The sequence below is a fragment of the Sebastes umbrosus genome, chromosome 5, assembly GCF_015220745.1.
Source record: "Sebastes umbrosus isolate fSebUmb1 chromosome 5, fSebUmb1.pri, whole genome shotgun sequence".
Taxonomy (NCBI): Eukaryota; Metazoa; Chordata; class Actinopteri; order Perciformes; family Sebastidae; genus Sebastes; species Sebastes umbrosus.
The window spans coordinates 16,337,974-16,362,522 of NC_051273.1; the positions used below are offsets into that span (position 1 = coordinate 16,337,974).

General features: G+C 40.4%; 2 protein-coding genes across 7 annotated transcripts in view; both read left to right on the forward strand.

Annotated features, from left to right (window-relative positions):
• Positions 1–4,925, forward strand: part of eps15 (epidermal growth factor receptor pathway substrate 15) — a 35,656-nt gene extending 30,731 nt beyond the window's left edge. For 3 of the 5 annotated variants that reach the window (XM_037769109.1, XM_037769105.1, XM_037769107.1), the window contains one exon: positions 1,478–4,925. In XM_037769109.1, coding sequence (XP_037625037.1) covers positions 1,478–1,611 — 134 coding nt within the window. In that variant the 3' untranslated portion in view covers positions 1,612–4,925. The remainder of the gene's footprint in view (positions 1–1,477) is intronic. The other 2 variants (XM_037769106.1, XM_037769108.1) reach the window with 1 other exon arrangement.
• Positions 4,926–5,967: 1,042 nt separating this feature from the next.
• The window catches only part of ttc39a (tetratricopeptide repeat domain 39A), a 29,231-nt gene continuing 10,649 nt past the window's right edge, over positions 5,968–24,549 (forward strand). Inside the window, exons 1-6 of one of the 2 annotated variants that reach the window (XM_037769113.1) lie at positions 5,968–6,202; positions 7,681–7,731; positions 7,834–7,884; positions 8,229–8,282; positions 17,937–18,041; positions 23,237–23,368. In XM_037769113.1, the coding sequence (XP_037625041.1) occupies positions 6,150–6,202; positions 7,681–7,731; positions 7,834–7,884; positions 8,229–8,282; positions 17,937–18,041; positions 23,237–23,368 (446 nt within the window). In that variant the 5' untranslated portion in view covers positions 5,968–6,149. Of the gene's footprint in view, positions 6,203–7,680; positions 7,732–7,833; positions 7,885–8,228; positions 8,283–11,987; positions 12,354–17,936; positions 18,042–23,236; positions 23,369–24,549 lie in introns of those variants that run through there. The other variant, XM_037769114.1, reaches the window with a different exon arrangement.

Here is a 24,549-nt window from a genome sequence, read left to right on the forward strand (position 1 = left end):
GAGGAGCACTTGGTCGTGGCCAGTTAATGATGAAATGATGTTCTTTCCACTTCCAGATTATGGCCCCAACAGTGCTCACTGGAACATTCAGAAGTTTAGAAATGCATCTGTAACCAATGTCATCAGTATGTTTTGCAACAATAAGGTTGCGAAGGTCTTGAGAGAGCTCTTTGCTTTTACCCATCATGAGATGTTTCTTGTGTGACACCTTGGTCATGAGACACCTTTTTATAGGCCATCAGTTGGGACTGAACCAGCTGATATTAATTTGCACTGACAAGGGGCCGGATTGCTTTCTAATTACTGATAGATTTCAGCTGTTGTCTTGGCTTTCCATGCCTTTTTGCACCTCCCTTTCTTCATGTGTTCAATACTTTTTCCCTGTGTCATTTCACATTATTACACATAACTTAATTTCTGAACTTATTTGTTTTGGTTTCTTTGTATGTATAGATTACTTGTGTTGTTACCAACATCTGGTGAAAATTTCATGCCAATATAGCACCTTTGGAAATATATTTACTGAGAAAAATGGTGACGTGTTCAATACTTATTTTACCCGCTGTAAATGCCTCAAAAAAAATCTTAAAGAGGACCTGTTAAGCTTATTTGCAGGTGCATACCTGTATTTTCAGTTTCTACTAGAACATGTCTACACGCTTTAATGTTAACACAAACACTTTTCTCTTTTCACCCTTTGAAATCTGAAATCCTCTATTGTATAATGACAATAATAAATCCTTGATGGATGTCGCCAGCAAGGTCCCATCCCAATTCGTCACATGGCGCCGCTTTGTCATGCCCCTTGGCGTCACTTTAGGTGTTCACACTTAACGTGGTGAACACAGGACACGAACAAACAGCTGATTGTAGCGTGATGCACGGAACACTAACAGCGGCCACCTGGATGAAAGCTTTGTGTTTGCTGGACCCACCCACTTCCCCTCCCATGTCTCTTTTCGCTCTTTAAACTACGCCACCTCACTCCCGGCGCACTTTGCCGAAGCGTTTACTGTTGCCACAGATGGGTTTACATTATAGTCAATAAAACGTCCGGTGCATTTCATACCAGCGTTAAAGGGTGCCTTGTGCTGCAGTACAGAACGCCGACAGCCATTACAAAGCCTCGGTATTTAGCGCCCTGGGAATGAGAATGGGCTCATGTCACAGGGCCAGACACAAAAAAACAGCAAAACCTGGGAAATGTAATACAAAAGTTCTGCAATCAGCAGTTCCTTTATGAAGCTTATAAAGCTTAATGGTAATCACATGCATTATATTATTGCTGTTATTATCAGCAGGCTCTAAGAATAAGTTGTATTTAACCTTTGAGAATCTGTTAACTGTATATGTGTTTGTTTGTGTCTCCTTTCCCTCTATATTTCTTTGCGTATGTGTGTTTTCTCTTTCCCCTTGTGTGTGATGTGTGATGTGTGTGTGTGTGTATGTGTGTGTTTGTTTCTCTGTGTTCATGAAGCAGTATCCAACGGAGGAAGACATGATAGAGTGGGCAAAGCGCGAGAGCGAGCGAGAGGAAAAGGAGCGACTTGCCAGGCTCACCCAGCAGGAACAAGAGGACCTGGAGCTGGCCATCGCACTCAGCAAGTCTGAACTCTCCTGAGGACCTCGTCTCCCCCCCCCCCCTCCTCCCCTCCCCTCCCCTAGTCCACTGACCTGGCTCGGCACGGCACAGCACAGCCTGGCCCAGCCCAGAAAGCACCAAAGTAAAGTGGGGACTGTATAGGACTGATTCAGCAGCACCTGCTGACCCCATGAAGAGACTTTCTTAGAATAAACCCATCTCTGAATCTTTCTCCCCAGACTGTGTTCACGGTTCTCTGGCATTGCAGTATTGTGTTTTTCCATCCTGTTGGTCATGTTATGGAGGAAAGGACCAAGATGGAAGATGTATGTTTTGAAGAATGGGTTTGTTGAAAATGAAATGCAGTGAATATGGATCTAGAAATCGCTCCGTTGATTTCAACACCAGGCTACAAATGCCACATTAACTCTCCAGAATGTAATTTATTTAATGCACTCAAAATTACATTGAAACAGCCTTGTCAAAGTCCTGTCTTTATCCACTAACAGTACTCACTACACTTGATTAAACTCGGCTCACTTTAGCTTCTGACGTTACATTGAGAATATCATGAGATTTCTTTAACGGTGCAGTGTGTAGGATCTGACGGCATGTAGTGGTGAGGTTGCAGATTGAAACCAACTGAAACTTTTCCCGTGTGCCAAGCGTGTAGGAGAACTACGGAGGCTGACGAATGGCCCTCTCAAGAGCCAGTGTTTGGTTTGTCCGTTCTGGGCTACTGTAGAAACATAGCGGCCGGCTCCATGAAGAGGACCTGCTCTCTATGTAGATATACACGGTTCATTCTGAAGGCCCAGGCGCACCAACCCAGCATCAAAGAACTAGAGTTGACTAAGGCCAAAAGTTGCGTCGCCTTACGTCACCTTTGCAAAAGTTGCAATCGAACACACCGCAAAGACTACAGCCGACGGCCAAACACCACGTATGTTCAGCGCCTGCGTGAGATGAAATAACTCTCTCTATCAACAGGCGGCAGTAGTCTGTATTTGTCATTCAAAAACAGAAACGGGAAGACCGAGGACTTGGCTTCATTCCAGATGGCCATGTCGTTGTGAAAATATCCGCGTATTGGAATGATCAGATGAGATGAAGATAAAAATGAGAAGAGCCTTCTGTGTTTTTTCCTCTTGACTTAACTCGTTGCCTTGCTTTCCTCACGTCCGTTTCTCTTCTCGTGCACTTATTCGTTTAAGCTGAACCGCCAATCAGAGCGATTTCTTTCAAGAAACGGCGCCACTGCCGATTCAACATGCTCTCCGACAGCTGACCGTCGGCTTGGTGTGTCAGGGCCTTAAGGTAACGAAAACACAATACTTATTTTCAGGTGATTATACACTAAAGAAAACATACTTATTAATAATATATTGCATTTCTGCCAATACATCCCCCTAAATGCTACACACTGTTCCTTCAATTAGAAATAGACTTGCTACTTTTGAAGATCCCTAACCCACCCCCCTAATTCCCTTCCAGCTCTTCTGAAACTTCTTTTCTGAAACTAAACCTAGAACTGTAGTTTCAAGACCATAAGCTGGGAAAAATAGTGTTTTTTTGAGGCACTGTAACAAACTTTTTGAAATGGAGTGACCATGTACTTTTCTAGTCCTGTATGATGGAAGAGGGCCTATGAGATTTTAAAAAAATTGTCCAGGATAGTGTGACAGAATTCAACATTTGTACTTGTATAACTGGAAGTTACCAGTCCTCTGATATGTGAAACGCATGTGCAGATTTATACTAAAAATCAAACAAATCCATCACAGCTACCACATTCAGCTTCTAGATACTTTGATTTCTTTTACATTTATGTATTGCATCTGTTCTGTTCTGTTCTGTCAAAGTTAAAAATGTATTTCTTGGGAGATAACTGAAAGGAATGAAACTACAACTACTACATGTAATGATTAGATGTTAATTAGCATTAAATTTCAGGGCACACTACAAAGGATTGCACAAAACAATAACTGCTTTTTTGAGTCCAAAAGGACCAAATACTTATCTTTTAATTAGTATGAAACCTTCAATTCTGGGCAATCACCGAGCCTTTATTAATATGTTATGCTGAAATATGGCTGCAACACCGGTGAGATAACAAGACAAACATAACTTCAAAAATAGAAACTGGGTTGTCATAGATGAATGTATGAGTGTGAAGAAACACTTTACCGGCTCTGTTTACTCTTACATTAAATGAATAGTGTTAATAGTAATGAATTGTTAATCCTGATTGATCCAGGGTTAGGCACGCAGCAGTCTCCCTAAAGCAGCATCATGCTGAATGACACTTCAGTAGCATGGATGCTGGATTATTAATGAGAGAAGTGTATTAAAAAAAGATCAACTTCCTCAAGTAGTCAATATCCATTTCACAAATGTCACACTAGATCCCATTACAAAGTGTTGGGTGCTTCTTTTGTTAGCGTTTGTGTGAACTTTTAATTTTTCCAAGACATTTTGTTTTTCAGGAGATGCTTCCTCTGAGAGACTAACTGGATTTTAAAAAGTCTTACACAAAGTCAGTAAAAGTTGATTAGCGTCTCTGCGTTTTGGTGGAGCAGTTTGTCTTCTTGTCTGTGCACTTCAGGCTCTGTGGGGGATTTAACTTACTGGTGTGAGGATAAACGCCCCCCCGTTGCACTGCATCCACACGCCAGTTATTTAACACCCATACAGCTGTTGGCCGGCCAGTGATTCTTCTTCTTCGTGCTGGGTAATTTTGTGTTTTCTCCCAGAAAATGAACCAACACTGAGTGCTAAACTGTGATAGATGGTTTCTGAACAAAGGAAGGCTCAGGTCGAAGAGCAGGAGGTGTTTGTTTTCATTTCCTTTGCTGACCAAATAGTGCACAACATTTTGAACACCTCTTCCTGTTAGTTTTTTCTCTTCTCAACCTTGTTAAGATTAAGCATCGTCATACTCTCCACTTCTCATTTTCATCCAGTTTACTGTCCGTGGTCGAGGCTGCACTTCCTACTCAGTGCGTCTCATATTGCAGTTCACGTTTATTGTAAATACAAGAGAGCAGGCGTCGTCCGTCTCTTCTTCACCGTCACAGCTGAGTCTCTTGTCATGCTACAGTTTCATTCTCTCACATTTAAAGGCCACCTGACACATTACTGTCATTTGTACAGACTCCTTTTACAAATCAAGAACCACTTATGTGTCTAGGCTTACCCATAAAGGCTTTTTAAAACTCAAGCTAATTGTATTTTATTTTGTATTTTCTAACATGTAAGAAACAAAATCATTATTTGGAGGTTTGGCCAGAATATGTAATGCATTTAATTGAAACAGAATAAATATTAAACGTGTAGTTTTGCAGTTTGTTTGTTCTTACTGGGATCAAGTCACTTGTGTAAAAGTAGCAATACCACATTTTAAAAATAGACTTCTCCATTACAAGAGAAGGTCATGCATTCAAATGTTTAGTTGAGTAAAAGCAGTGGTAGAAAGTGACTAAGAACATTGACTTGTACTGTAGCTAAACACATTTTCTAGGTCAGGGTCTGAAATTAACTTTTTCACTTCCTGCCACTGTGGTAGACAAGTCCTATATTTTGTCTGCAACTCAGAAATGTTATCTGCCACTTTTGAAATCTCTGCGCTAAATGAAGGAAATAACATTTTAGATCTGATGTCATTCAATGTTTGATATACACAACATAAAAAAAAAATTATATACACGGTAAATTACAGTGTTCAAATTACACCGTGGCTTCTAGGGGAGTCCTATTTTTCGGGGCAGGGAGGGTACTGTACTGTACACAGTTATTGTCAATAAAAAGTGGTTGTTTGCATAAAACACACAATTCAAATTATTATGATTATTTAACATAAAAACGCTGTTGCAGTGTGCTTATTATTTTGTTATTTTCATTGTTTTAAAGTCACCAGAATTCAGGAAAAAAGTCTCTGTAACTCAAATTAAAAAAAAAACCAAAAACACTTTGAATTTCAAATCCTCCCTATTTTTGAGGTCTCAAGATTGGCAAGTATGCAAAACAACCACATTTGAAGGGATTTCCTCAAACAGAGCCTTCAACTAAATGACCAGTGATGGGGCCGGGCTGGGCCAAAAATGCCAGGGCACATCTTTTGTCCCAGTCCAGCCCTGCGTCTAATTATAAGGCTTATGATGAAAAACTTTACATTTTTTGGCTTTATTAATATTACTTTGCTTTCTGTTTTTAATCTACGTGTTTGTTTATTGAAATAACATATTTTTAAGACTCACATTGTATAACATTAGCTAACTGTGAGCAGTGTGTAACCATGTCATAATCTGGAGGGCTTTAGGACCATGAAGCCAGGACCTGGCAGCAGCAGCATCTCAATGCATTTCAATAGGAAGGTGATTATTATTATGGCGATGACAGCAAACACACCTTCTCACGTCAGGAAGGAGGAAGACGCACCGCAGCTGTTAATGTTAGTGCGTTAATTCCGGTACATTTGTGTCAGTGTTGAACTCCGTCTGTCTGTCCGTCCATGCTCGGTGTGTAAACCGGGATATTCTGCCGTTTCACCGACTCTCAGAGCTGTGGGATGAGTTTTATAACCAACTGGAGAAGCAGTGTGAAGAAAAATGACAGCAAAAAGTGAGTAGAAGAAAAGAAAAGCTTCTGAAAATCTGTGCAAGTCCTGACCCTGTCGGTACTTGTCTGCTTTTATAGTGCTGCCAACAGGGAGAATTTAATATCACATACTTTATAAGTTTCATACTTCATAGAGCATAACATGTTCAGATCAGGAGCCTCATAGATCCTCTTCACATACCACTCTTTTTTATTTTATACTTTATTTCCCTTTTTTCAAGGCTGTTTTCACATATATGCAATTCACTGTTCGTAATTACAAAAGTCTATAAACCAACTTTTAAGTAGATGAGTGTTGTGATCTGTGAAGTTCAGTTATTATCTCACTGTAACAAAAGCTGCCACTGTTCATCATTCATAAAAAAAGGAAGGTAATAAATTCATATAAAAAGTGAGTCTGACACTGTGAGTCAATAGGAAAAATACTGTAGTTAATGTACTGTAGACATGTTGGTATCATGACCCATTTAAATGCTCTCATTATGTCTTTGTCAGTATGTCCCTGCCGGTCTGCAGCCTGTTAGACAACATTACATTCATGATGTGGTCAATCAGGCTTAGTAGCAGCTGAAAGTGTGCTGAAATCCACTTTCTGATTTGTTTTGTTTTTGTTTTTTGTTATTTATATAGTTGTTTCCCCATCTCTGCAGCTGCATCCATAACATCATTTTTGCAAACTACTATGAGTACGTAAAACTAAACAAATAAGGTGGAAAAACTAATTTTTGCTACACCAAATCATGGTTACCATTTGATTTTTCTCTAATCGTTGCTTTATTTTTTCTGAAATACTGTTTAGTTTTACCTCTTCCAAACGTCATCTGTCAGAAGCTCTTAATCCATGCACATTTTAAAAATGTTTGTGCAGAAAAATCATAATAACAATGAAAAATACGGCACAAAATATGAGCAATAAAACAGCTTCAATCCATTTAGTTTTGTCTTAGTAGCCTTATTGATTCCACATCGAGTGTAATGAATACATACATACTTTTTTAACTAACATTTGGTGTCTTTTTATTCATCACATATAGCTTCCCTATCCAATACAATCCAAATTTATTTATAAAGCACATTTAAAAACAACAAAAGTTGACCAAAGTGCTGTACAATTATTCATAAAAAACATAAAAACAACACAATAAAACACTAAGATCAACTTAAAACAAACAGCACATTAAAATAATAAAAGGGTTAAGACCAATAGGAAAGGAAAAAGGATTAAAATAGTCAACTCTCATGCCGAGCCAAAAGCCAAGGAACAAATGTGCGTTTTGAGGTTTGATATAAAAACAGGCAGTGTGGGGGACAGCCGAGCCATATGCTGGTAACAACTTTAGTTGGAACTACGTGTACTAAACTCTTGAGTCGTCTTCCGATCTTCAGAATCGGACTTCCAGGATCCGATCATACCTCCTCTTCTCACCATCGTGAGGTCCATTCTTACATTCTCTCTAAAACGACCTTTGACCTCTTCACAGGGACGCCGTGCGGGGACAAGACAGTCCTGACGGCCGGGACTCCCCGAGCGGGTAGGTTCACATTGTGACTCACTTATTTGTTCTTACAGTCAGGCACAATCAGCTGTGAGCTCACAGCACTATACACAGACTGACTTGTATTTGTTTTCCCAGGTTGTCAGTCATAAACAGTCCAGAAATGGATCCCATCATCACAGACTTCAGGTGAGTGAATTGAAAACCAATGAAAGGTAAAATTCTGGGTTGCAGTTTAATGCTTTGAGTCTCTCTGCGAAACTTGATCTTTTCAAACATCTGTTCCCATATCAGACTGATTTCAAAGATTTTTTCCCCCAAAACTGTCACATTATTATCTGCAGAAATGTCCTCAGCAAGTCATTCCAAAGAAATGAAATAGCCTGGGAGTGTCCGCATATATCAGTGTCCGCGTTTCTATGGCTCTCACGATCATGTTGCTCGAACAATAGCTGGCCTTTCAGCTGGATTTTCATCCCCTTGAGATTTCCCTCTTTTCTCTAAACAGACTTGATTTTGTTCCACTGTTTCAGGTTACAGCTACCGGACAACAAAGATGAGCAGCAATCAACAAATCCATCAAATGGGTAAGTGATCTCTGACTGATCATAAAGCAAAACTTTTGCAATCCTGTATGAGAGAGTGAGCTGCTGTGAACAGATTGCACGTTACAGCTGACCTAAAGGACTTCTTGACATATTAATGACATGTTGAGGTAAAGGTCATCAGAAGGTCACTGGCAACTTCCGCCTGCTGTTTGACAAATCAATAATTCAAATAGAGAGAACCTGATAATCATCTCTAAACTCCCCCTGTTGAGTTATGACTGGATGAATGTGAATTAGTTGTCTGTTCAATAGTTAAATCCTACATTCTCTGTCAAGGCATGTGGAGGATTTGTTTGTTATCCTGAGGGGGAGGATAGCTGTGTCTGTTTGAATCTATGGGTTGAACAAATCCAGGTTAAAGGAGCTAAATGTAGCACTTTCACATTACATCTTCATTTTTAGTTTATTAGAAAACATCCTTGTCATATTTAAAGCAATTATGGGAAATACGCTTATTCGCTTTCTTGCCGAGAGTTAGATGTGACTTTCATATCTGTACGCTAAATACGAAGCTACTGCCAGGAGACACATTTAGCTTAGCATAAAGAATGGAAACAGGGGAAACAGCTAGCCTGGCTCTGTCCAACGGTAAGAAGATCTGCCTACCAGCACCCGTAAAACTCATAGATTTACTTGTTATATCCTGAGCTGACCGGCTGCTGGCTCCAGCTACATATTAAATCAACCCAATCTCATGAGAAGGCATGTAAATAACACAACTTTACAAGGACATTCCACGTCATCCACATGTCATTTTTACTAGGGCTGTCAAAGTTAATGCAGTTTTGTTTTAACGACACAAATTTCCTTATCGCATTAACGCAATCGATGTTTCGGAGGTTGTAGCGGGCTCAGTTTTAAAGCTAGAGTGTAGCTACTGCAATCAAATGAAACTTAAAAACTTAACGAATCCATTGGTACCAACCATGTCGTACTAGCTTGTCGCGAAGGAGGCTAAATAACGCTCCAAACTTCTGCTAAATTAACTTGCGCTAAATTTTGGTCGAGGAAAAACTGGCCTGGCCATTTTCAAAGGGGTCCCTTGACCTCTGACCTCAAGATATGTGAACGTTCTATGGTACCCACGAGTCTCCCCTTTACAGACATGCCCACTTTATGATAATCACATGCAGTTTGGGGCAAGTCATAGTCAAGTCAGCACACTGACACACTGACAGCTGTTGTTGCCTGTTGGGCTGCAGTTTGCCATGTTATGATTTGAGCATATTTGTATGCTAAATGCAGTACCTGTGAGGGTTTCTGGACAATATTTGTCATTGTTGTGTGTTGTTAATTGATTTCCAGTAATAAATATATACATATGTTTGCCTGAAGCAAGCGTATTTGTCCACTCCCATGTTGATAAGAGTATTAAATACTTGACAAATCTCCCTTTAGGGTACATTTCGAACAGATAAAAAATGTGTGATTAATTTACGATTAATCACGATTAACTACGGACATGTGAATAATCACAATTAAATATTTTAATCGATTGACAGCACTAATTTGTGTCTATTTGCCTCTTTTCACGTGTCCTTTTTACGCCACGCAACAAAACTACGGTAACGCCTGCAGTTAGGTGAAGGCAACAATACCACTTAGTTAGGTTTAGGAAAACATCATGGTTTGACTTAAAATAAGTACGTAAACTAAGTAAAATACGTACGTTAACAACGTAACAGAAGTACAGAAAACACGGCACAAATGTCACTAATGTAACTTCAAAATAACACTTTGTGACACGAACACCCATCCCCCATAAGCAGTCTCTCTCACTTTTTATTGTACGTCACTAGCTCTGAGCGTTTACACGGGTGCGTTTACATTGGCGTACAGATGACACGCCAAAAGCAAGAATGCCTTTCTTATTATACACAAAATTACTTGCAAATTACCGTATCATTCATACACCAGTTAGTGCGACTGGGCTGATTCAATGAACAGATATGAGAGTGGTGTCTTCACATCTAACTCTTCCAAGAAAGCAAATAAGCACTTTTCACAAAATGTCAAACTCTTGCTTCATTGTTGTGCTGTGTTGAAATGTATGGCTGCTTTACAGCACAATGGTTTGTTGCTTTATGGCACAAATCTATTTTACTTTGCAAGGAATTAACACATGCCTTTATTCCTTCCTTTATGCATTATTCTATGTAGATACTTTCAATTTAAGATTACTTTTACCTCATTGGAAGAAATGTCATTGAAACACTGTTGTACTGATACCAGTGTTGAGAACTAGGCCCACACATGTTTGTGATATTTGCGTATTATTATATTAAGCCAAAAGACTAAGTGGCGACATTTCTAGAGTCATAAACTGTTGTTTTTCTGTCGTCAAATCCAATTCTCCAGCATGAGGATGGCAACGATTCAAATCTAATTATCTCCACCTCAAACCCGTGACCCTCTGTGCTCCTCCTCACAGCAGCACACACACATGAGAGAGATGGAAGCAACAATTAAGCTTTTTTTTTTTTTTTTACTACAGTCCATAAAGATAAATGTATTTCCCTTCATGTTTCTGTGTTGGTCAAAGTGCTTTCCAGTCACATGAGTATGATCTTTATGCTCTCTTGATGTAAGCAGTGTTACTAATAGAGTGTGTGTGGCTGTGTACGTATGCTATAGAGTCATGCTTCTGCACGTTTAATGATTTCCACTCCGGCTCCATGAAGAGAAATTATATCTTTTTATAAATCAGCAGGGGATTTCATGTTTTGGATTCAAAAGTGATTTCTTAAAGAACACCAAACCTTCCCTTGTTTTAACTTCTGTGAGAATGTGAGAATTTGTTTCCTTGTCTCGTGATAGTAAACGTGAATATCTTTGGGTTTTGTCAGTTGGACAAAAGAAGCAATTTGAAGACATCGCCTCGGGCTTTAGCGGCATTTTCTATAAACTATTCTCTGGTATTTTGTAGACCAAACAATGAACCGATTCATTGAGAAAATGATCGTTAGTCGTGGCACTAATGTAGTTACTTTGTACATGCTTTGTTCAAACCAGAGTGTATCTAATCCTGCTTGCCAGTTCTCCAAAGGATTCATGATCTTCTGACATTAGATAATGGACCTTTTTCACAGCAGACATTTTGATTTGTCACAGCAGGAAACACACAGGTGTAATAATGAATGCCTTAAACGACAGCTCCGTTCCATCTACGTGTCTGTGAACTAACAGTGGCAGAGCATTGAAACTATTAAGCTAAATGTTCCCTGCTACGTCATGTCAACACATCTAAGTGGAGAGCATTGAGCTGCAGTTTATGGCGAACAGACACCATAAGTCCTGGCTGGCACTGTGCCTATTTTTCATTCATGATTTCACACAAGGTCTTGTGGATCCACAGTATGACTATGAGCAGGCCGTACTGCGTCTATGTTTTCTATTTCTGGACTCTGTGGTCGCTGCAGTGTTCAGACTCTGCCACTGCAGCAGACTGGACTGGCTGAGAGTCTCACTAAACACCAGCACTCTCTTTCTTCTATCTTTTAAACCTTCACTTTCCCTCTTTCACCATTAACAGCATGAAGTTTTGTGTTGGGGATGAGCAAATTATTTATTTCTTCATCTAGCTGTCACTCTGTCCGTCTTGATTTAGCCCCGCCCCTGACTTTGCATTAACCAATCGGAGCAGCAGACTGCGGTGTGTGGCATTAGGGTGATGATCGGAAGAGGTGGGACAGGCCTTTTGTATGTACGTATGTGTGAGTGTGTTTTCTACCCTCATGTGTGATAGTCATCCCAATCTTATTAAGATCTGCTGTTTCTGCTGCGTATTTCCCTCCTCCTCCTTCTCCTCCTCTCTTTCTCCCTCCCTCCCTTTCTCCTTCATTCTTCCCTCTCTCACTCTTTCACCCGACTGCCCCTCTGCTGCTGCTTCTGCTCTTGTTGCCGCTGCTGCTGCTGCTACAGAAAGAGACCATCACACTGCACCACTGGGAAGGCCTCACATTCACTCCTCCAGCTTTTCTCTGTCTCTCTTTCACACACACACTTTCGCCAGATGAAAATGTCAGGAGAGGAAGAGACTCTGTCAAATGGGTGAGATACATGTTTGCATGCCGTGCGTCATTCAGTTGGGTCAGATGCTCTTTAAGTGTTTTGTATGTGTGTGTGTGTCTGTGTGTGTGTGTGTGTGTGTGTGTATGTTCAAGCTCTGACTCTCAGGCATGTGGACAAACTCGTTCAGTTTATTATAGGAGCAGCTCGGCTCTTTTGTATCACAGCTCGGCCGCGAGGCCTCCGAAACATCTTATACCAGCTGGAATGAATGTGGTGAAAGCTCTGTGAACCGCAGTCGAATGCTTCGTCACTCTTAGAGGAGTGTGTGTGTGTGTGTGTGTGTGTGTGTGTGTGTGTGTGTGTGTGTGTGTGTGTGTGTGTGTGTGTGGATTATGGGTTACGTGAGCACATGCATGGGTGTGTATATGAATAGTGGTTGTGTGCGTGAAAAGAAGTGGTTTTATTTGTGTGTGTGTGCCTCGCTGATAATGATCATCATTGTGCAAGATGTTCTCTAGAGAAATCAACCCAGAATTTCAGCTGACTTGAAGTTCAATTAGATTATTTGGACAATGCACGGTATGCACATCCTGAATCCAGCAGTCTCTCCTCATTGTGCCTTTTCTTTCTTTCATTTAATTGTCAATTATTCCCTCCATATAGAGGACATTGTCCTGTAGGCTTACTGTGTAATAATCTGTGCTCACTGACTGGGATCTGGTTTCTTTTCCATGTCCCCAGGCCTCAGATTATCCTCCAAGTGTTTTCCTGTCAGTCGGGACCAGTTGAGTCAGTTTTCAGCTATAAGCAAGTTATGTAGGCACTGATTGTTTGCCGCCAGCAAAGTAACTTCTATAAGTCCTGAGACAACAAAATGCAGTTGTAAAGTTTACCTGGCCTGGAATTGAACCCTAGGCCGCGGCGGTGAGAGCGCCAAATCCTAGCCACAAGGGGTGTAACAAAATATCGATACCCTTGAGTATCGCGATATTGTGTTTTGTGATACTGTATTGATTCACACAAACACTGCATCGCTTTTTAATTAAAGGTCCCATATTGTAAAAAGTTAGATTTTCATGTTTTTTTATTATTATAAAGCAGGTTGAAGTGCTATATAAATACTGTGAAAGTATCGAAACACTCAATCCATGGAGAAATACACACAGCCCGTATTCAGAAATTGTGCGTTTGAAACAAGCCGTCAGGATTTCTGTAATTTTGTGATGTCACAAATCTACAATATTTCGACCATTTCACAGTTTTAAACGTAAACATTCTAAATGTGACCCAGTTTCTTTCCAGTTGCAGTGTGGCTTCGTCCGCAATCGTATACTATTTACTACATACTCAATAGTTGTACTATCGTTCAACATACTTTTGTGTGAATAAACAGTAGTAAGTATCTTTTCGGTCGCACTGAGCAGTAATTTACGTCGTCACTTCCTGAGAGCCTCCTTGATGATTTGGGGACGTGTAACCATGGTAACCCGTGACAGCCTTATGTTCACCAAAACGTCTGAATTCATTTAAAATATATATGACGTTTAGCAAAGTGAAATCTTATACTTGCAGTTAAATTGAAGTGTTATTGATGTTACAGAGCTGCCAGTCAACGTCTAATATGAACCTTGTCATCACTACCGCTGTGCATTGTGGGATATTTATGCAGCTGTAGTGTCCAGCGTTACATACTGTAATATTTCACTGGAAATAGTATGCAATTTGCGTACTAGACAGAGGGTGAATACAGGCCTATTCAGGCAGACAGTATGAGGAAAATACAGGGTTTATTCAACATTACAGCATGTAAACATGTTCTAGTAGAAACATAAAATACAAGTATGAACCTGAAAATGAGCATAATATGAGATCTTTAATAATTTACATGCTCAAAAACTCAAAAACCAAAATGACCGATTAGTTCCGACTAATCACCTAAGAGGGGGAAGTCCTAGTTCTTTATACTATGACAATTCATAAAATAAGATTTTAAAAAATCACAATATATCGCCGTGCCTACAGTATCGCAATATATTGAATCGTAACCCCTGTATTATGATACATATCGCATCGCTAGATTCTTGCCCTACTCGCCACTAGACCATCAGGAAGAGGCATTATGTTGTGCGCACATGTACCTGCTGGTTACAGCCAGATAAGTAAACAAGCTCTCCATAACACCATGGTCCCTTAATGATTATTGACATTTATTATTTATGAGCTTATGCTTGTACTCTGATTTGACTCCAACCTTGGGAGTTGTGTGGGATTAAGACTTGGTTTTAGTGTTTAGATTATAATTAAATTTAGGCTAAGATTAGAGTAAGATTAAACATGTATTTTTGATAGTTAAGGTCCAGGGAATGGATCTAGTCAGTGCAGAGTCAGCACAAAAACAGTGAGACAATTGGTTTCCAAGACAAACCTGATGTTGATAGCTGTGCTTGCACACGTGGCTGACAGTTTTCTCGTTCTTCTGTAAGCTTGTTGTTTTAAGTTAAAGTGACAGTAGGCAGCCACTGCAGCTACAGTCATACAGAGAGAAGAAAAGTATTTCGACACCGTAGAGGAAGCTCCGGTTGGATTGGTTGGATTAAGTCAGCAGCCACTGGAAGAGATGCGACTCTACAGCATTATCCTTTCCATCAGTAACATAAACACATAAATACATAAACACATAAACACATATACAGCGTGCTACCTTGTTTTAACATCCTCCTGGTGTTATTAATGTTTCTATTATTGATCCCTTTTTGTCTCATTGTTTTATTGTTAGTAGGCTGAATGGCTAAATTTAAATCAAGTTTATTATCACAATGTGTATTGTAATAGAATTAGTGCTCTTCTTTTATCAATTTATATTATATTTACAAGACAGTACTGGATATCCCACATGATCTTGGAGAATAAAACAATTTCCCTTTTATTGTTATATTTTATGCCTCAGCCGAGGCCGGAGGCACTATGTTTTCAGGTTGTCCGTCCGTCCGTCCGTTCGTATGACCCATTCTTGTGATATCTCAGGAGGCAATTTCTTCAAATTTGGCACAAACGTCCACTTGGACTCGAGGATGAATGGATTCGATTTTGGTGGTCAAAGGTCACTGTGACCTCACATCCGTCACATTTTCGTGATATTTAAGAAATGCCTTGTGAAATTTCTTCAAAGTTGGTACACTTGGTCTCAAAGATGAACTGTTTTTGGTGGTCAAAGGTCAAAGATCAAGGTTAGTGTGACCTTATGTCCATCCCATTCTTGTAAAAAGCGATATCTAGGAACGCCTTGAGCGTATTCAAATTTGGAACAATCGTCCACTTGGATTCGAGGATGAACTGATAAGAGAAGGTCAAAGGTCGAGGTCATTGTGACCTCAAAAAACAAACACGTTTTTGGTCATAACTCAAGAATTCAGGACAATTTGACACAAATTTCTAACAAGATAAAATGAGGAAATTCTGACATTTTGGACAGACATTTATGTAAACTACAACTTGACTGGTTGGCCGAGGCCCACAACCACGAGGTGGTAATTATAGTTTTTATCTGTCTGTTCGTCAGATTTGTCAGAACAACTGAAACTTTAATGTTTTTTTGGGGGAAATCTTGATTGTGTGCACACCTAAAGACACATGCATACTGAACATACATGTTTCTCTGACAGCAGTTGTCATTTTAAATCTCATGCTGTTTACAGGAAGCTCAGCTTGTTGCTGGTCATATGGTGAACACAGCAGTCACCCGCATGTCATTAGCCAGAGCTGCACCAGTGTGTGTGCTCCTTTATGGTGGTGGTGGGTGTGTGTGATGAGTGTATAGTTCCTCTGTGTTTCTAATGGGCAGGAATGTAAAGTGAATGCTGTCTATTCGTCACTGCTGTTATACACATTAGTCTTAGTTGTGTTTGCTCACTTTCTGCTCTCCTATTCTTCTTCTAATGTTTGCTGCTGACATCTGAAGTCTGAGTTAAAGAGGTAAAACTGACTGACTGACTGACTAAACGGGTAATAATTGTCATGCTCATGTGATCACAGTGGGCTGGAAGTTCAGAGCACAAAACCAAACTGCATTTCAAGACAAAACAAAATAGAAATCAGCTTCCTATTTCACAAAAAAATACACATCAATAACGTAGCAAACAAATAAACAACTCAGAAAATGTGCCACTTTTTCAAGCATTTCATGAGACAAATGAACATTAATGACAAATAACAATACAAAAATAATAAAAGTCATTCTACAAAACAAACAAGTCATGATCCAAATGAATGTGAATAACATTAGGTTTTTCAGATGTACCGTCACCTTAATTCATTCGTTCAGCTCATTATGCCGAATGTTGATGTGTTTTTCAAACGCTGTGTGCTGCTGAAGTGAAGGAATAAAACGGATTTAAAACAGATACATCATCAGTACAGCGAGTGAAATCAGAGAGGAGGGAGCCTTGTGATGAAAGGAAAGAGGAGTGCATGATCAGTTTGGCCACATTATACACTCGTCACGTGAGGAACATGTGCACCATGTAATGAAGTCTTAATACACAGCAACATTATCAACAATCAATCGGAGTAGTTCCTCACGTTCACAAAGACAGCTTACAACAGTGAGTACGAGAGGAAACATAACTTATTTAAAGCAGCAGCAACACCCGTTCCTCACATTTAGAAGATGAAGATGTTCAAAACTGCTCCCTGAGTGTGTATTTCATTAGCCTAGAAGTGGATGGTTGTGCAAGTATTGTAATTTAAGATGATTCCCTTTGTAATGTGCAGTTTAATCCAACAACGCAAACAGCAAAGCACTCTCTCTCGAGCCATTTTGCTCGTCTGGCTCACCCTGCGTGTGTTCCTGTTTCCCTTGGGTGACATAATAGAGGAATAGAAAGGGTTGAATAAAGGAGGAATATGTAAAATGAGACTATATCAAGTTCCCGGTCTCTGTTGTAGGTCAGTGTTTGGAGACGGTTTTTGTTGCAGTAAATGAGAACAGGGTCACTGCAGTAGTGAGAGAGACAGTTACAGAGAACAGAGTAACATGAATCTTTTTTTGTGTGTTGAAATATGAATCAATTTAGAGTTTAATTTGAAAAAAGTGTCCACTTAAAGAAGTTTTTAGGGAAGTTTTTGGGGAATGTTTATATTCCCAGACCCAGACTGTGAAATTGTGTCAATTCCAGTCAATGGGTTTTTAGTTAGATGCTTGAAATAAAGTCTGTGGTTAACACAATTTTAAGAGATTTTAATGTTTTGTTGTACGATATAAAATATGTCAGTAAATAATTTTATGTACGTATATGTGTAAATATCATAAACGTTTGTTTGCCACAGAGCTTATTTTCTGCAATAATCTAAAATCCAATGGAAAAATGTCATTGGGTTTTTGTTGAGCGAACCAGGGCGATGCTAACTTGCTATTTTCTTCTACAAAAATACATCATCCCTGCAGCACTCTGTACAGCTGGTTGCAGTTTGTAACCACACCGCTAGATGCTGTCAAATCCTACACACTGTGCCTTTTAAGAGATCAGAAATGCTCAAACCCCTTGGCTTATTTATGACATAATGTATTTTCAGCACTCTCTTTCTTTTCTCATCCAGATTTGTGTGTTTGTTTTCGTTCTGCAGGTGCTCGCGGTCAGACCTGACGCTGGCTCTGGAGGACTGCATGGTAGCCCTGGATCTGTTTCTCAGAAACGACTTTGAGGAAGCGCAAACCCGGCTTAGATGCAGGTACGAGAACAACCCGAAACCACGTGCTAATACAACTGTTGTTCTCAGCTCTGGTCGAGCTCTGACCCACCTGGCTTTGTGCTTTTGTGGACAAATATGAGAGACAAACAGCTGATGATTTACGTGCAAGCAACTGTATTTGTAGGTGTTTTTGCACTCTCAGGTGTTACAAGGCGAAGATTTCCGACAGCAAATTGCATTCATGCGCAGAAGGCCTTTTTAAGGGAATACATTTTTACATATAACAGTAGGAAAACACAGGTGTAAATAATAGAACCAATGATGGATGAATACCTAGCTGATTCAGTTTCAGGGTCCTGGTATTGTTACCACTGTCACACTGTCGTAACCTACAGGGATACCTGAACAGAACAGAGACATCATTAGTAACACCTGTGCTTTTCCTACAGTACTATGACAAGTCAATATGTTGTCTATGGAAAAGGCGTATGGCTGTAGTGCTTTTTTTAGTGCTAATTAATAAATGTTGGCATGCTAACACACTAAACTAAGATGATGAACATAGTAAACATTATAGCTGCTAAACATCAGTGTAATGCATCTTTGTGAGCATGTTAGCACAAGAGCAAGCGTCGTAGTAACAGCCTTAACAACAACACATTGATTGACACACATACAGTCAAATCAGTGTTGAGTTCAGATGCATTTTTTATGTTTTTATATTTGGTTAAATAGTAATGAATGGGAAAGAACATGATGAACATCTATGTAAACGCTGAAAACATGTAGAATATTATTTTTATTATTTTAACTGTGGTGAAAACCGGGACATTTTAGTGTTTTACAGATAGTTGTCGGGACTCAGGACACTTGAAACCGGTAAAACATCTGGTCACCATGGGCTAAAGGAACTTTGGTGTTTGTTGCTGATTAGAGGATTTTGTGGCAGTAGGTTTTCCATGATTGACATGGTGCTTTGAGTTACATTTACAAACACAAACTCCCTCTCCGGGCTCACACCCCGCCTCTAGTTGGTGTCATCAAGTTTCTCCATTGTTCACCGCTCATTCTCTCCTCTATTATCAGAAACTTCATCACACCGTCGCTATTATCCTCCACCCTCGATCTCCTCTCTGGGGTTGCGGGCCACTCCTTAGCCCCAGTTTCTCCTTTTCAGTGCCGTCTTACATCGAAGCACAAGAACGTCTTCCTGTCAGCCTGTACATTCTTTTTATAATTTAGTACTATACGGCTATAGATTGTCAGTTTGGTGTTGTTGTTTGGAGCCATTTTAGTGTGTTTAGCACTGTAAGTGTTGGGAAAGTTTAGAATGATGTATTTAGTTTGGTTTTTAAGCTCCGACTCAGACATGGAGACTTTTATTGCAACATTACATAAGTACCCTGTTGCCAAGTGACTGCCCTGTTGTCATAATCATAATATATGTTTTAGTATTTAAATCCGGATTTGTCAAATATTCCAACCTGGAGGGAAAATCTGTTTAAATCCAACATCTAGCTGCTGCCACCTGAGGCTTGTCAGCTCAGCAGGCGTCCTCATTTCTGTCTGTGTGTGCTATCTTGTGATATCTCTGTCTCCTCCAGTCACTAAAGTGCACCTGAACAAACAGGAGTTGCAAATATGATCATGTTTGTAGCTGTTTGAGCCCAGATGGTTGGATTTGACAGTAGGACAGTATGAGAGTGCAGATTGAAACTTAAGAGATAAGACACGTCTATCCTATAATAACCAGGGCCTGCGTGGTGATCTGGCCAGGTATTATTGTGTAGTGTTGTTTTACATTTGAATGCAGCACTCTAATCAAATTGAGACAGCACTTTATTTTGTTTGGCTTTATACAAAGCCCAATAACACCCACAAACTCCTGTATGCTGCTCAGAAAAGGGTTTCGTGACGAAGCCGATGGCTCGAGGCATCAGACTTATATAATATTATGTAAGGTGTGATGACATCTGCTGCATTATGAGAGAGATACTCTGAAAGACTGAGGGAACAAGCAGCCCCGGGGATGTGAAGCACTGGAAGAATCTGTCCTCGTCCTCCTCGGTGCTTGTCTGTGCTCTACTTTAGTCCACGTGTGCTTGCCAGTTCTCTCCTCCTCCAATCTCGTTTCCTCTTCCTCCAGCTGTGATCTGACGCAGTCAGGTGGGACAAGGGTATACAGTCTACTAGAGGCTCTGCAGCACACACGCACACACTGAAACTAAAATACAGGAGAGACTCTTTCAGAGAGCTTTCATCATCTGGATGTACTTCAATCTACTTTTACCTCCTACATTTCTGTTTATGGTCTCTGGCAACTGGAAGCTATTCTAGCATACATTGGGAGGAAGACAGGGTCTGCCATTACAGGGTTAAAGGAACAGTGTGTAGGATTTAGCAGCATCTAGCGGTGACGTTGCAGATGGAAACCTCTCCCGTGTGCCAAGCATGTAGGACAATTACGGTGGCCGATGTAAAAACATGAACGGTCCCATCTAGAGCCAGTTGTTATAACAGTAGCGTAGGTCATCTGGAGCAGAGCCAGTGTGTGGAGTGTGTGTGTACGTGGGAAGTGAGTGAAGAAGCAAGAGAGAGGCGGCGACGGCAGCGAGTAACATTATCAACTCCGGCCATTTGTCCATTTAGGGCCACTGTAGAAACATGGCGGCCGGCTCTGTGAAGAGGACCCGCTCCCTATGTAGATATAACCGGCTCATTCTAAGGTAACAGAAACATAACTATTTTTTATTTTTAGGTGATTATACACTAAACTATTGTCCATGCGTCAGTTTCACTATACGAGTGAGCCACTCATACCATGTTAAATAAGCCTATAAGAGGAGCTTTCTCTTTAAATTGCTACTCTCTTATTTTCGTTCAGATATTTAGGCCCTGCGCTTAAAGCTTCTCCTCCTCTGAGTCGTAGTCAAGGAGCCACTGTAGACTCAACGTTGTAGAAACATGCCTACTAATTCATCTGCCTTCCGATCCCAGAGGTATCCAACAGCAGGCTTAGTTTAATTTGCCAGCTCTCTGTTCAAACATGCATACAATCGTATTCTCCCATAATGCTGTCCTGCCTTATTCCTCACAGCCATAGCAGGGAGTGGGTGCATGAGGTGTACTGTAGAAGTATGATGAACATACTTGATAAGTTGTGCCCGTGTGCTTCTTTGAGTGTCAAAGTTTCACAACTTTTTTTTTCAGAAAAGGTGACCCTATCTTTCAAAGGTTCATATGTAATTTTGGAATTTAGCTGCTAATTTCGGCAACTTTCACACTGAAAACCATTATGTATTTTGACAGAAATAAACAATTTTGCATATTGACACTCTGGCCGTTACCCCACTTCCTTTTTCAAGATATTTTTTTTGGCATTTCAGCTTTATTTTGATAGTGACAGAGACAGACAGGAAAGGCAGAGGAGAGTGAGGGAATCTGGGCGCTGCAGTGAGGACTCAGTCTTAAAGGGATAGTTTGGGTGTTTTGAAGTGGGGTTGTATGAGGTACTTATCCATAGTAGGTGTATTACCCACACTAGATGACGGTCTGTGTGCCCCCAGCATCGAGAAACAGACAGGAGCACCGGTACCTAAGCAAAGCAATACAGTGCTGTGGACGGGGACGGCAGAGCCATTTATTTTAGCCACCTAAAACATTTGATATCCGTTTATGTGTACGCTATATTTAGAATATTTCACTGCTTTATCTTGCCGTCAGACAGCCCTTTCCTTCTCCTCTCCGATGGGGAACTGAACTGAAAGTGAAATGTATCTAGGCTCTCTCCAAAGCCAGCAGGCCCAGATGACAAAAACAGTATAAATACGTTTCACTTTCAATTCAGTTTGCTGTTGGAAAATATTCTAAATATAGCGTACACTTAAACAGATATCCATTTTGTTAGGTGATCCTTTCTTTCAGGTGGCAAAAATATTTTTTTCTGCCGTCCCCACCCACAGTACTGTATTGCTTTGCTCCGGTGTCGGTGCTCCTGTCTGCATTTTTGTAGAAAGCACCGAACAACTCTTCCCTCGCATCATGGAGCATATGTGGTGAAAATATGTGGGAGACCCGACTTCAATGCTGTCAGACGGGTGAGGACCTTTGTGTCCCTGAGCCCTGAGATGATCTGAGTGCTGCTGTGAAATATTTTGAATTCTCAGCCAACCTTCAGCACGGCGACAAGCAATTCATTTCACCTCACAGGTCCATCTTAAAAGGTTTCTTAGCTTGAGTTTGGGCTGTCGTCTTCCATAAGCCTGACGCAATGGAAATGTAAGTCAGGCAAATCTCTTTGCTTCTCAGTGTGTACCTCCGCCTTCTCCGGCTCTCTGCTGTTGCTTCCTGGTTGTTACTGAGTTGGCTCTTGTTTACCGATTGGCCACTTGTTTAGAATTAATAATTCCTCTAGGTGAAAGGTTGAATCTCTGCCCTCTGCTCTCTGTCTACTACTAAAGCAATTTTATGTCCCTGACTGGCTAAGATGCACAGAGATGATACCACTTTCACCTTTATCACATATATAGCCTATAAATATAAGTCAAGTTAAACAGGATTAACGTGGTGGTGTGTCTTTGTGCTCTATTTCCATGGGTTCAAATGTTGATGCAAATTTAGTTTCCATGAAAGACGACTGGCTGGAGCTCAAAGTGACATCACAGAGGCTGGTCACATGACTCAGTAATGCAGACCGACTGCATTCTTCTCCACACACCTCGCTCTGCCTTTATGTTTTACCAAAATTATTCAGCCATGTCTTTGTGTTTGTGTTTGTGCATGTGTGTAATACATGGGTACATATAAAGCCATTTAAACCACCCACGTTTTTGTTTTGTTTTTGTTTAACTTTTTTAATAATTAGTTCAAATAATTACTTATAACTGGACCATCAAGCTTTTTAACTGGAACAACAAGTACATCTAGTGGAAACATGTGTGACATCGAACACTCCTCCGTCATCACTTTAAAACCTGCGAGAAGTGCTGTAGTTAAACACAGGGTGTGACGTGACACACCAACAACTGCAGGTATAAATAGACACTAACTGTTTTTTTTTCTGTGAAGTGGTGTTTAAACTGCCTGATTAAGTGACTACTGTACGACTCTTTAACTCTTCTCTTAATCAAATAACTTCACCTCTTCATCATCTCTGTCAGCACACCAGTTTAATACCTTCAACTTCCTCTTGCAATAAAACTGAAAACAAATATCATGTGATGTCTATTTTACAGAAGCAAAGACAGCATGTACCACGCCCTGAACTATGCCACCATACTGGAGATGCAGGCCATGATGACCTTTGACCCCCAACACATCCTGACTGCAGGAAACACCATGAAGGAGGCCCAGGCCATCTGTCAGCGGTGAGACTTTCCCACAACACTTGTGTGAAATAATGGCCCGATGACCAGCTGATAAACTGTGACGGGGTTGTTTTTTTTCTTTGTTAGTTCCTCTCTTGTTGCCGGCAGAAATGAATTTAGTCGGTCTCGAGTCAAGCCCCTTTTGAAACAAACAAAAAGGTTTATCTTTTGAACACATGGTTCCCATTAGTAACATCGTACCAAAACCAGAAAACATGCTGAGATCATCCTGACTCACTGGCCGAAGGAATTTCACAAATGTCTGTCACAATGTGAGAATCTGTCATGACTCAGAGCCGGACTAACGGTACATCTCATCAGTAAGTGAGTAAGTAAAGCTTTATTTATATAGCACCTTTTAAAATACACCGTTACAAATCGCCTCACAAACAAAAAAAACATTGAACAATGACAGAAACCAAAGAATAATTACAATATGAAACACAGAAACAATGAGAGGCAGACCAGACTAAAACAAACAAAACGAATGTGGATGAGGCCTATAAAAAGGCATGCCTATAAAGATGGGTCTTTAGAAGCTGCTTAAAGCAGTCAAAAGATTCAGCAGCTCTGATGGATTGGGGGAAGTGTTTCGAGAGGGATGGGGCTACGACAGAAAAGGTCTGATCACCTTTTGTTTTGCAGTTGGAGCAGGGGATGGATACAAAGCCGAGATTTGAGGATCGGAGTGGTGGAGAGGTAGAATATGGAACAAGGAGATCACAAATGTAACTAGGGGCGACGTCATACAGTGCCTTATATGTAATTAGCAAGATCTTATAGTTTATTCTGAATTTTACAGGAAGCCAATGGAGGGATGCCACAACAGGGGTGATGTGAGACCGACGGCTAGTTCTGGTTAATAACCTGCCAGCTGCATTTTGAACAAACTGTAACTGCGATTTAAAGCAGTTTGACTCCCAGGTGTAGAGGGAATTACAATTGTCTAGACAGGAGAAAATGAAAGTGTGAATTAAACCTGCAGTAGGCAACACGTTTTAGGCATCATTGGGCAAAAAGTCCAAAATAACCTTTCAGCATATTGTAATTCAAGTGTTCTGAGAGAAAACTAGACTTCTGCACCTCCTCATGGCTCTGTCTTCAGGCTTTAAAAAATCTAGCCCGTGACGGGAGACTTTGGTCAATCACAGGTCATTTCAGAGAGAGCGTTCCTATTGGCT